At 35.5% G+C, this 14235-nt stretch overlaps 1 protein-coding gene across 10 annotated transcripts in view; it reads left to right on the plus strand.

Annotated features, from left to right (window-relative positions):
• The window catches only part of cnksr2a (connector enhancer of kinase suppressor of Ras 2a), a 763738-nt gene that overhangs the window by 543452 nt on the left and 206051 nt on the right, over window positions 1-14235 (plus strand). For all 10 annotated transcript variants that reach the window (XM_039745560.1, XM_039745565.1, XM_039745561.1 and 7 more), the window contains one exon: window positions 3343-3853. In XM_039745560.1, coding sequence (XP_039601494.1) covers window positions 3343-3853 — 511 coding nt within the window. The remainder of the gene's footprint in view (window positions 1-3342; window positions 3854-14235) is intronic.

Below are 14235 nucleotides of genomic sequence, written 5' to 3' on the forward strand. Positions count from 1 at the left end.
AGGGTGATCAAACCTATTAAAGAAGTTGTTCATTTGGTTTGCTCTCTCCACGTCTGTCTCGATGGCGGCACCCCGCTTCGAGCTGCAGCCAGTGATAATCTTCATCCCATCCCACACTTCCTTCATGCTGTTGTTCTGCAACTTCTGCTCCAGATTTCTCCTGTACTGCTCGGAGTTCCTTCTGCACGCGCTTGAGCTCATGCCGATCACCGCCTTTAAAAGCCTTTTTCTTCTGGTTCAAAAGGCCTTTGATGTCACTTGTAATCCATGGCTTGTTGTTAGCATAGCATAACATAGCATAGTTTAACATTGCTTCCTAATTTAGAAATGCAATGAATAATAAAATCATTCTGATCTTTATGCTTTTGTCTTTTACAGGGAAAACTCAGAAACATGAGTGAGATACTTTAAGTACTGCAGTAATGCAATATTTTTCAGTTAGTAACATAATCATGCTTTTGATGTGCTAATAATAAGCTCTATATTTTTTTTGAAAGGAGGTGATAATTCACTTTTTCAGGAGGTATCATGAAAGTGAAACTAATCCGGCATAGGAGAAAGTTGTTTTTCAGTCATTCATTCTGCTTTTGGCAATTTGTAAAGTATATCCTTGGTTTAAATTCAAAGGCAAGATTATTTAATTAATAACAACATTTTAAATGTTCTTGTGGCTAATGTAAATTGCTCATTCACTGGTTTCTTGAATTCTATCAGAGATTAATATGATGAAGTACTTGAAAATATTAGATTGTAACAAAAAAAAAACATTGTAACCAAAACTGCTGCATGGAATTGATGACCCTGATCACTAGAGTAAGACTTCGTGGCTCAGTTTTCTATTTGTCATTTTAAAACAACCAGCATCCAGATTAGCAGTAAATTGGACTAATTGGACTTTGCTTGTTGCCTTTATAATCTGCCCTAAAAATCATACCACTGTAATCACTAATTTGTTCCTGCATCTTCATAATTCAGAATATGCTTGTGTAGGGACCAGAGGCTATATTATAAGCAACAGGTTCAACATGAGCCCACCTTAGTTCATTAAGTTGAACGCTGATTTAAGAGTTAAGAATTTACTTTAATGCAAAATATTCTTTTGACCTGGCTCTCTCAATAGAGGCCATAGCATGTAAATACTTTAACATACATTTATTCAGTTTTTAACTTTTTTTTAAGTCAGTTAAGGACCCAAGGATTTTTTAATCTAAAGTAGTTGTATTACTAATCTTGATGTGATGCTGTATATAAACTCACACTGCATAAGAGAATAAGAAAGCAAGAGCTTTGTGGGTTTGGATAGATAAAAGAGAAAAACCTCGGAGTGTGTAGTACTGTATAACTGTGATTCCAAATCATAATATAATTAAAAATCCAAAAGTATAAAGAATAGTTTTGGAAGATAGATACCTGTTGTGGCCCACCAGGCTGGCATCGCCAGCTGAACCTGGCACAGACATGCATGGGACACAAGTTCAATGCATACTTGTTTTGTTTTTCTTCTTCCCTTGTGGGAAACGCCTTCCCCGTTCCACACAAGTATAACACAGTCCTGGCACAAGCACAGCACAATACCATAAGTCTCTTCTGTTATTCCTCTCCTTGTGCTCCTTCACTCTTTGGGTCAAGCTTCATCACTCTTCCTCCCAACTCTGGCTTGCCAAGTAGTGGCTGCTGGCTCCTTTTATAACGCATCCGGAAGTGCTTGGTGCTTGGTTACTTGTTTCCGGCAGCACTTCCAGGTGTGGCAGAAGAACTGCCCATAAGGGCTCAGCAGCCTCCTGCTGCAGCACCCCTTGGCGGCGCCTGCAGATCCCAATAGGGCTGCATGGGAGTTGGAGTGTGGTGCAGCCCTGTGGGAGTCCGAGGCACTGCTGCAACCGGGGGAGGTAACACTCTGGCCACACTTGCTCCCCCGGTCCTCCCAGCGTTGAGGCATCTCAGCCGGGCAAGAGCCCCGGCCGCACACTACGCTGTATATGATTGTCAAATGCACTTAGTTCAGTACAGAGATGCTGATCAGATCAGCCAGCAGTGGGTCACCAGTGAGGTCAATCCTTATGTCACTCTGGGTTAGGATCACTTATTATACACTGTTCACATACACAAAGATATTATATTTAAGACTGTTTCCTTTTCAATGCAAAGATTTCCTCATTGTGTAATAGTATGTGTTTTACGTTTTATTACTTTCCTGCTGATTATCCATGTATCTGGTACAATTTAGTTAGCTAATACACGGGCATTTCATGTTAATAATTTCAGTACAAGCTAATAGTTTATTTATTACATTACATTTTGTAGCTTCACCATTTTAGCAAGTTTATTACTAGAATGTGTTGCTAGGGGCCGTCTTCCAGAAGGCTCTATGTGCCACATCAAGAACACACCACTCTATAACCCAGCTGTGCTGTGATTGAGGTTCTTGGGATCGAACAGTCAAATACAGCAATTCTCATTTTGGCTTCTGTAACAGTCTTGTGTTTAGACTTCTTCAAGTATGTTTTACTCTTCATTTTTGAATATGGCTTCTCATGTTTAATGGTGCAACCCTCAAATTAAGTGTGTGTACTCATAGTATTGAATGTCATTTAGTTTTTGACTCCTGTCAGTTCTGCTCTGTTCTGTTCTGCTGTGTCTATAAATGTGGTTCAGTTTAATAGAGTTCATATGGAATATATAGCATTAGGATTTATGAGAAAGTATCAAACAAATTATTATAGAAAGCACAGACTGGCCAACATGGATAAAACAGTAGGGGTTATTTCATCCATGCTGAAGATTTCACAGTTCAAAATTAATTTTATATCATTTTGTATTCTAATATTAATATTATGATTTATAAGCTGGATGAATGAATTTTGAGTAAAGCTGGTCATGGTAAATTTCATTTTGGTATCAAAGTTGTCTGCTCCACAAACTGCGACTGCAAAGATTGATGGTATTTTGGAGTGAATATTTATAAATTTAAGAACAGAGAGAGACTGACAAGTTTCACATGGTAAAACATGAATATGCATGAATAGCATCCTACTCAAACTATTATTTTTCTTAATGGTAACAGTTTATGTAATGCCACATGAATAATAGACTAAATTATTAATGATTATCCTTTGTAAACTTTATTTTGAATAAGTACATTCCTAAGTTCATTTTTCCATATCTCGTAGAAAGGATAATCTGTATATTGTTTCCAATGGTATAATGAGTGGGAACAGGTAATGCTTTTATTTAACTTTTCACTTACAAGCTTGAGCTATAAATATATACTTATTGTACAATGAACAGCCATATTCTGTACTCTCAAGGCTTTCTTTATTAACCTTTTCGTTCCTGTTTTAGATGAATTGTGCCAGTCCATACCTTGAGCCAAAGCATGGGCGTTTGTCGTCCACGGAGACATCACAGTCCCATTCATCTCATGAAGAGTTCAGACAAGAGCAGACTGACCGGAGCAGCACTGAATCACCTATTCGCAAGTCAGCCAGCCAGCGGCGATCCTGGCAGGATCTGATTGAGACCCCACTCACAAGTTCTGGTTTGCACTATCTGCAAACGCTGCCTCTGGAAGACTCTGTGTTCTGTGAAACAACTGGAGTGATCTCTCCTGAGCATCGAAGACAGTCTACACTTCCTATCCAGCGTAGCCTTTTGCAGGATCGCTATGGACTTTTCCCTCTGGCTGAGGGGGAAAGACTACAAGCTCTGGGCAGTAATGGGGGAAAACCCCGTAGCTTCACACTGCCACGTGATGGGGGCTTCAGCCATGGCTGCCTAACCCCCTCTGTCAGTGCCTCTGAACACAAGGAGCCTGCTCAGAAAGAGAGCAATAAGCAGGAACCCCAGGGTTCAGGTACGTTGGACTTTATTTACAAACAATAATCAATCAATTATCAAGTACTGTACATTGCTAAGAATAATGCTATAAAGACTTTTAGGAGTTCTTGTGACGTAATAGAATGCTTCATTATGTCAGCAGGACCCAAAGATTGAATTACAACATTGTACACACAGTTCCTATTGAATTTTTAGCTACAAAAATTGAAACTGCTTTTAAAATTAGTCAATATTTGCCTATGATTGCATTAGTCAAAAAAGCAAGGAACAGAATTTATTTTAAGCTGACAAATATATTTGCCTATTTTGAATCAGTTGTTCTCTTTATATGTTAAACATTATATATATATGTATAAAAATATAAATAATTTATATATATATATAGTATATACAGTATAAGTAAATTATTGTATTATGTGTTACAGATTAAGTTACTGGAAAAAAAAAAAACTCCAGTGCAGAACAAATTCTGTGCACGTTTCTGCTGTACTTGAAATTGATTGGCTGTTCCACAGAGTTGCAGACTATTGGCTTGATCATAATATAGCCATCAACATGTTTAAACTATATGTAAACTGTGCGTGCAAATCAATTATGTGGGTTATGCATTATATGTTCATGCTTGAAATTGAAAGGGAATGTTGCAGCACAGGAAAGAGACCAGGGATAAACCACACATTGGCTCAGATTCTGTTGTCTGACTGATTTACAGTGTACAGTGTAAGGATGTTTACAGTTTACAACATTTTCTTTGTATTTGATTTGTAAGTTTTCTGTGAAAGTTAAAGACAAGCTGCTTCTGTAAAGGCAACCAGGTTGTTTTAAATTGTTAAATTGTGTACATACTGTGAGATATTGTTACATTCACTTCAGTTACCCAGCCAGTCACCTCCCCTCTTTTGTCAACCCTGATTGCTGGTAAATATTCTAAATAATGGTCTTGGCTGAAGGGGGAATCTATGCTTTTCTTGGTGCCCACAGTCACAGCTGGTGGCAGCAGAGTGCAAACTTGTTAATCTCTCAGGGTTCATAAATGAGTGCTTTATCAGTTGTGTTGAAAGAACCACGGTTGCCTTGGCAAAGCTGGAAGAAGCACTTACTTGTTACATGTGTACAGTATATATTTGGTCATCGAGAGCCATTAGATTTGCATGCCTTACGCATGCAGCAAACAACTTATCTGAATGATTTTATGAGGCAAGTTGTTACTACCAATGCTTTTTTTTTAATAAATTGACGCTTTGCTAGTCATTATTTTAAATTATTATTTGTTTGTTGATTTACTTCAATACATGCAGGAGTGTTATATTTGCTTTTTATGTAAGATGATGTAATAGTTAACAATAACCTTTATGCTGAAACTACTGGAAACCATTTCTGAATTATTTTTCCTTTCTTACCGTAACCCTTCAAAATTAAATGCATGAACAATTATGTTCATATGTAAAACTACTTGTATTCAAAATAGATTCCAATGTTTTTGTGTATGGCCATTGCAGAGTTTAGTAATAAATATGAACTGCTTCAGTACCATTTAGAGTGGTTTTTGAATGATTGCTAGTATGTTTTATTTGTAATGCAGTGATTCATTTCATGATTGATGTTCAGTACTTCATTGCTGACTGATCTTTATTTACTTCGATACTGTAAATGTAGAGTGCTTGCTCTTATGTGTTGCTTTCTCCATTGTCTATATGGACGCTCATGTGTGGGATTAAATTTTTTTGTTTGTTGATACCTGTTGTTTTGAAGAAAACGTGTACTGTGTCAGTTTCCGGAGTGGTGTTTTGAAACTAACAGTCGTTTATTTCTAAAGTTGTGTTAAAAAAAAAATCTATTTTTTTATGGCATACCTTATCTTTCACAAATGACTAATGAACTAATACTGTCTGTTTTGTTCATGGTCATGTTTTGTGGTCCTTGGTTTGTTTTTTTGTTTTGTTTTTTTAACTACTTTCTCTCTAGAAAGGACTTGTAATAAGTCATTACTATTGTAGCTGTGTTTTCCAAAATTCTGCAGCTACTGGATAGTTTGGGCATTGAGTACGACTTGTACTCAAAAAATTCAACAGTGATGTCCTTTTAAAAGTATCAGTGTACTTCAAAGCAAAAATATTTCATACAAAACCTCAAAGAAAAATTGGTAATACACAAAAAAAACAATCTTTTTGATGTTTCTGTTTAAGGTTTTAATCTAAAACTTACTTTTCTTTTTGTTTCTATATAGGTTTCTATATTAGCATAGCAGGCTCCAGTGTACATATCTGGTCAGAAAATTGTATGCCTATCCATTTGCAAATACTTTCTAATCTATTAATCTAAAATGTTAGATCAGAATTGAAGCTGAGTGTCAAGAAGGTCCCACACTAGCTTATAGGGGATAAAACAGAATCTTGCAATCTTGTTTAGCTATGCAAAACTTAAATTCACATAATGCCAGGCATACAATTTTGGCACGATTTTAAGTCCAAGTTGCATTCGCCGACTAATTTCCTGATTGTGCCTGAATTTCAGTTTTTTCGGCCATCATTTCACATGCAGTATGAGAGGGGTTGTAATATCCAATGTCATACGATTGAAAGAATTTCTGTCATGCCAAGTATTTCAGTTGGGTGTCTTATCGTTTAAGCAGTCTCACGAGCTGATTATCTGATGTCACCTTCAAATGTCTCATAATTCATTGTGCTGCAACTGCAACTGCAGTACATTTTAGATTGGTATTGCTTTTGTCATGCCTGTTTTCTCCTTTTTGATTTCAAAAAGCTAACACAGCTATCATAAAGCAACACATATAACATACAATGACAAACGTATCTTAGGAAATGTTTACTGGAAGCACCCAATATAAACACACACAACAGTAAATTTACATTCTACAATTCTCTCTGTAAAATAGGCAGACCTTTTTATCCACACCTTCACAATCATCCATGTGTCCAGTTTTCTCTTCTTTGTAGTTTCAGAGCACAGAAAAAACAAGTGTCAGTGACACCTCTCTTTTGTTTTTTGACAATTTTAAATCTTGTGGCCATATTTTGTTTTTTGCATGGGTAAAGCTTTACTGCAAGATGTCAATGGGTAAAACTGTCTGTCAGGGCCGTGTACATATAACTGTACCCACATGTTCATATGGTTTGATCACATATATGACTGGTAACTGTATTGTGCATTGTGAGTAATCACTTGACTACGATTTCCAAAAATTGCACACAGTATTCCCATATTTGCTTAATTAGAATAGAATTTAACATTAACTTTCTAGGATGGACTCTTACATTTTTGGCCTCTAATTGTTTACTCAGAGGGGAGAGACAGTTACTATATTTTACTTCAATAAGAGCCATAAATTATTCATAAACATTAAATATTGTTTACAAATACTATTTAACTACAAAACAGATTTTCTCATTTCAGTTATTTGCACTTTCTCGTAGAAAACAAGGTTTATTCACTGGTCTGTCCAGTATGCTGGTTTTGGTCTGCACACATACTCTTCACCACATCTTTGGTGTCTGCAACTGGTTTGATGACCTGACTCACTACACAAGAATGTTGAAGTTCAATTATAACAGGTTTCTTTTTTTTTTAAATAACTACAAGTAGTTACAATGTGTAGTGCAGTCTGATTTATTATACAGCATATCTTTAAATCAGAAGTTATATTGTGCAGAACACTGCTGTTTTCTGAAAATTAATATTTTTATGTTTTTTTTAAATAGAATACTCATAGATCAGTTACTCATTTACTAAGACCATCTCAGTTCCAAGCCATCTGACGACAATAAGAAATGCCAAGAAGTTACAAGTATGTGAAAAACATGTTTTATTGCACATAAAGAGCACAAGAAAGGGTAAAAACACAAGGAGTTACAAAAAAAAAAAAACTTTAACATTTAAACAGAAAACAATTATTCCTTCCTGCTCACCAAATGCATAGTGAGGAGGCAGTCCAAGTTGCTAGTGCCACTAAAGTATCATTCGCTATACCTCATATCACAGCCTTCGGCCTGTCTTCTCTCAGATAATTGAGACCATGTCCAGTTCATCTCCTTACCAGATCATCACTGGGTTACTAACCAGAAGCTCCAGCATCAGATCACTTCTCAATAATATTAAATCACTTAGAGTCAGGAATGCCCTCTTGAAGCCCTGAGGCCTTTAACCTAAATCTCTTTCTGGAACCCCAGTTTTACCCAAAACCTTAATGTACCCCTGTTGTCAATTAATGCAGCCAGATAACCTCTATGTAGGTATGTTTTTTTATAACATGCAGGCAAAATCCACTTATACCTCAGACGATCCTGTTTAAACTACCCAGTGCCCTGGAGAAATTTTGCAAACTTAAACTTTGAGCCATGTTCTCATTCTCTTTCCTCTTTTTTAATATCAGGGCCTTGTTCAACCCTACTCTTGTCATGCAGCACCCATATCTGTTAGCAGTTCAAACTCCTGCCAAACCACCTGTTATGCAATTTTATACTCTGCCTGTATTGCCTTTGGAAAAGTCTACTCCCTTAAAAAGCAAAGGAAGTTGAATTCTTTATCAAAGAATCAAACCCTAACGCCCGATGATACAAGAGCTAAAATTGTTAGGGGAAGATAATATGGGTAGACAAAACCCTAAATGGAAGAGCAGACTTACAGAATAGCGAACAAGTGTTTTCACTGCACATATCATTATTTAATGTAAGTGTGGATTTGTGGAAAATGAATTTGGCATGAAAGAGCACTTTAGAATATAAAGACTGCCCAGGAAAAGTAACAGTGTATACATGGCAGTGCCAACCACTGGGTCGTCATCTAAACAATAAAGCCATCTTTAGAGGTCTGCAGATTTCTTCTGTTGCCCTTTTCAATAAAAGGGCTAAATAAGAGCAAGTTCAGCCTCAAGTATTTCAACATGTTGGATCTTTTATTTACATGTATGCATCTCCTTTATTGCTCATCCATCCCCAAAAGAAAGTCTGCTTTAGTTTCCAGGGCTGTGTGAGAAAGGAAAAGATTCTTTCATGATTAACTCTGCCCAATCCACCAGATAGAGCAGTTGAGCTAATTGCACAATTATGTCATCACGATGTGCCAGGAATCGAGCAGCAGCCCTTCAGTACATATTGTACTCTGTTGCTCCTTATAGAATGATGACCAATGAAGAGCAATAACAGTAGCAAAGATGAGAGCCGTACAGTGAGTCTGATACTGTATGTTATAAGGTTTGAAAAGGGCAGAAGACTATTGGTCTTCATTTTGTACACTGTAGCAACCTTTCCATGCAATGACAAATAAAATATAAATCAAAACAGTATTATGGAGTAGACTGCAATAGTAATGAAGCAAATGTGAATTCCTATGGATGGATTGATGGATGGATGGATATGTTAAAAGTACATAGAGTTTTCTAAATTTCTAAATTTACCTTTAAGAAGTGATCGTGTCTTGGGATGACCCAAGTAAGTATATATAATGTTGTAGTCAACTGAAAGTTAAAATTAATAAAACCACATTTTCAAAATGTAAATGTTAGGTTTTTATTTTATTTTACATTGACTTTGTTTATTCGCTTGTTTTTCTAAGGTCTGTGTTTTAAACCACGTAGGTTCAGATCTAAAATGTTATATTGTTTCAGATTTTATATGGATAACACTTTACATTGTGTCCATAATTACACTGTAACTACTATGTAATTACCTGTATAAGTACAGTGTAGCTACAAGTTATTTACTCTGTACTTATTGTGTAATACAAAGTAACGCTATAGTTAATTACTCGGTTGTCATTGTTATTCCACAATTTATATAATTACAATGTAACAATTTATCACTGATCCAAAAACAGGTGCACTTATATAGTTACATTGTATGTGTACTTTCAAAATGTAATAAAAACATCAGGGTATGTAACTACGTCTATGTAACAGTGTTACCCAATTCTCCATTACTATTGCCCAGACCATGGAATAACTGTTACATAGACGTAGTTACATACCCTGATGTTTTTATTACATTTTGAAAGTACAATGTAACTATATAAGTGCACCTGTTTTTGGATCAGTGATAAATTGTTACATTGTAATTATATAAATTGTGGAATAACAATGACAACCGAGTAATTAACTATAGCGTTACTTTGTATTACACAGTTATATTTTTATATAGTGCTTTATATACAGTTTGGTGTTTATTTTATGAATTGACTAGGCATTCACAGCACCCCTATCAATGCATACTGCCATGGATGTATATTTAGCCACAGTAATTCATTAGCAATTTGAATTATTTTTATTTGCTAGTCCTTGTCTGTCTGCACAAGTCTAAAAAGCCTGTCCAACTGTAAATAATGATGGAATTCCCAACATGCAAAGGTATTGAAATTGGATGAACATCTGGAAGTTTTGTTAAAGTAACTGAAAAAATGAAGGTCACTTCCATTATACTAAAATAAAAATTGAATTGAAGGTATCAAGAAATCATTCAACCCACGCCTTCATTAGCTGTCATTAATAAAATGGACAAAACCAAATAGAATGTATTTGATAATATTAAGGGGCATGAAGAAACTAGGTTGAAGTATCAACAGTGAAGAGCATTGACTCTTTAATCACAGTTTTTAGGCATATTATAAATGTGTGTTTTAAAATTGTGAAAATAAAAGGAAAATTTAGTTACATTATATCTAAAATTGGTACTCAACAACATCATGCATCTGTCCATTTTTTTTCTTACCTGTTGGCATCTGTGCCAAAAACGGCAGCACTGGATGCCAGATGGAAACCAGCCTTGAACAAGAGTACCTGTACATTGCAGGGCAAGTTCAAGTCTATACCCACACTCGTATTTGAGGTCTTCAAATGACCTGAGGTAGACATCCACCCAGACTAAAGCTCTAGAATGGAATTCAAATCCAGGACCCTGAACTTGTATTCAGCACCACTAACTATGGTGCCACCCTCTGCCATGCCAGAGTAACACAAGTCCCAAATGAGTAGGAGTTACTTATCAGAAAAAGAAAAAATATATACATGAAAAAAATGTACAGACAGTATTTGAACCCTGTCTCTGCACTTTAATTCTTTGGTGCTGACTGAGGAAATAGTATTCGTGTGTGTGTGTGTTTTTTAAGATAAGATATCAGTTCTACCTAAGAAAAACAGTACTGTGTCTTGGCATACTGATTCTGGTGAAACTTTGATAATGTATCAGTGACCATGGTGAAACCTGAACACAGTCAGGATTATTGTGAGATTCCTGCAGTATCTCTGACATTACTTTCAATTACAGTACATTATGTGCTTTGCTAACGTGTTCTATGTGTAAAAGCTGCTGTCATACTTTCATTTCTTATTACATGGTTGTACAGTTTTTGGTCAACTTAAATTACACATGATTGACCTACATCCACTCTTGACAATGCCTTTTTGCTCTGTCATGTTTCATTACTTTACCTGCTTTGATTAAGACTCTCTGTGACTCATTTGCATCCAGTCTGAATATGAGTGCGTTTTTGAGAATGTTTTGCAGAATTAACACCTTTTTGTGTCAAAACTGTGTTAGAAATAATGATTAAAATAATGATACTCTTCAACATGTTGAAAGGGCTAGGGCCATCTTCATTACCTGTAAATAGTGCAGAGAAGTGCACATTAATAAAAAGAGCTAGATCACCCAATGGAAAATGAAAGCAGGTCTTTCACGCTGTGCCTGCAGCTTGCATGTTGTGCTCACATTTCTGTGGCTGCCCTGGTTTTCCTTCCGATCTCCAACAGTGTGTACATTTCAAAAAATGATGACTATAAATTGTCCTCAAATGCATGTGTGTATATGTGATTGATGCCCTTCCACTTTTGCTTTCATTATTGCGTTTGTTGTTGCCAGTATGGGCTCTGGCCTGTGACCCTGATCTGGATCAAGTGGGTTCAAAATGGATGGGCAGATGGATATAGGGTCTCTTAACAGCACTAACAAATTTGTAACTAATAAAGCTAAATTTGTAACAAATTAGACACTTTTACTCATTCCCATGATCAGTGTGGCCTACATATACAGTATATGTTAGAGATCTGATGTTTGCGTCATGCAGATTTGACAAAACAGTAAATAAGTTTGAAAATGGATAGATGTGGGGATGAAAGGACAAAACTATTGTCAATATTTTTAACACATATGTATGTTTTTGTAGTCATTTTGATCACATCTCCCTTTTGTCCATTTCTGTATTCTCCCTGATTAGTTAAAGATCTGGGGTAGATGTAATTTATTCAGCAATCATTTACAAGAGCTCCTGAAGATATTCACCATCTGGGAGTGTGTTCATTTAGTTCTTTCACCCATCCATACTTGGTGATTTTAACAGATGCTGTTTAAAATTCTTTTTTTTTCCTTGATGAGCAAAATGTCTTATGTCATGCATATACTTCAAAAATGATTTATTTCTATTATGCTAACATTGAGATGATATAAGCAAACTGTAAAGCACCTGTAAAAGAGTTTCTTACTATCATATAATATCAGACTTAAACCTGAAAAGCCTGAAACAAATTTAATGTGGCGTAGTTGCACAGAATGGAATTCCAGATGTACTGACATAAAAGACCACATCAATGTAAAGACCAGTTCTGTTTGTTTCAGTGATTTTTAAGAGATACTGTGTCGGCAAAGATTGTTTTAAGTTTGTATTATTATGAAGTCTTTGATGACATTAGAAATTGATCACATCTTATCAGAGAAGTGAGGATTATTAAAGAACCCCTGGGTTACAACATATAATAAACTGTACCATCTGGGTATTCATTAGCAGTGTAGGTTCATCTCTATTCTGGCAGCATTGGGTCCAAGGCAAAGGCAAATTAAATTCTAACAATAAATGCAAGAGTAAAATTACCTCTACCAAGAGTGCTTTTAAATGTGAAGCAGAGTAGACGTTATATAACAAGCATTCCACTGGATTAGACACAGGTAACCATGTGTAAAGTTAAAGGTGGATGGTCTTGTGCCGTCACAATAAACACGAGTGTTGCTGGGATTTGTTGTATTCCTCCTCACTCCACATTTATACTTATGATGTGACATTCTGTCAGGCAAACCCATTTCACTAATGCAGAATGATTTGAATAAATCTGTGACTCTGATAATTTAGAAAACATCTACCTAAAGTAAAGGAGAAACATTTAAAGATAACTATGTATTTTAAACTACATCTACTACTAATATTCTTTAGCAAGTAGTTTTTTGGTTATATATGAAATAAATTCCCCATTGTTCAGGCCAATGAACTAAATGCTCTTCTGGCCCAAGAATGCCTCTGCTGTTGAGGTTAGAGCGGTGAAAGTCACTGCATTGCCCTCACATATGAGAAATTCAGGAAACAAGCATTAACTAGCTAAATAAACTGTTACAATGATGCATACACACAGTATGCATTTAAAACATGGATTTACTTTCTATAGTTTATATAGTTTCACAGAAGATTTTTTTTCATGCATTAAATAGTTGCATTTTTCCCAGCTGTCCACATCAGTAGTGTAATGTCAGTTTTGGACATCATCGTTGTTCATGTCTACAGTCACCAAAACTGTCAACTACCATATGCCACTCCTCATGCCTCACTTTCCCTTTCTCATATGCCACTTTCACTCATTACTTCTCATTCTTTACTTCTCAGTTTGTATTCACAGCTCTCCCGTTTGTCACTCATCAGTTCTCAGATTTTATTACTTTCTTTAAACATAATCAATATTTAGCAGAGATGGGAAAATATACCATTCTAGTATACAATTTAAGATTATAAATGAACATGTTTTCATGCAGCATATGTAAATCAATTTTATATTTTTTTTATGTAATAGTCTATAAAATAAAATGCAATTGAAACAAAAAGTAAAATATGAATGAAATCTGTTCTTCCCATTTAAATCAAGTTTTGGGAATGAAAATTCTTCTTAATGAATTAAGTATTTAGTGCTCAATTAAAAAAATAAAAAAAAAACTTAAAGTGCAAGTTGCTCAGGTGCGTTGAGTAGAATAAAATATAAAAGGAGTTGCTAGAAATAGGGAAAGATTACACTGGAAAGCTTTCAAAGAAAAACAAAATATATAAAGCTCTCACAAGAGCTTTGGGTATTTGAAAATATCTTATGTAAATAATAAATGAAACTGCCCTGACCAGCAGGTGGTGATTATAGTGCAAGCATTTCTGTAGAAGTCAGTTGTTTTTATTGATAGTTACTTTTATGTACGCTTTTCCAAGTTATGATTGGTTTTGTTTATGAAATGTAATATAAAAAATTAATGATGATTGAGATATGATAAATGAGAAATGCTGAAATGATTAATGGGTATGTAGTACAGCCAGGGCTCAATGAGTGGAGAAGTAAAATGGATAAAGTTCTAAAATGGACATGATGCA

Source organism: Polypterus senegalus, chromosome 2 (assembly GCF_016835505.1).
Source record: "Polypterus senegalus isolate Bchr_013 chromosome 2, ASM1683550v1, whole genome shotgun sequence".
Classification (NCBI taxonomy): domain Eukaryota; kingdom Metazoa; phylum Chordata; class Cladistia; order Polypteriformes; family Polypteridae; genus Polypterus; species Polypterus senegalus.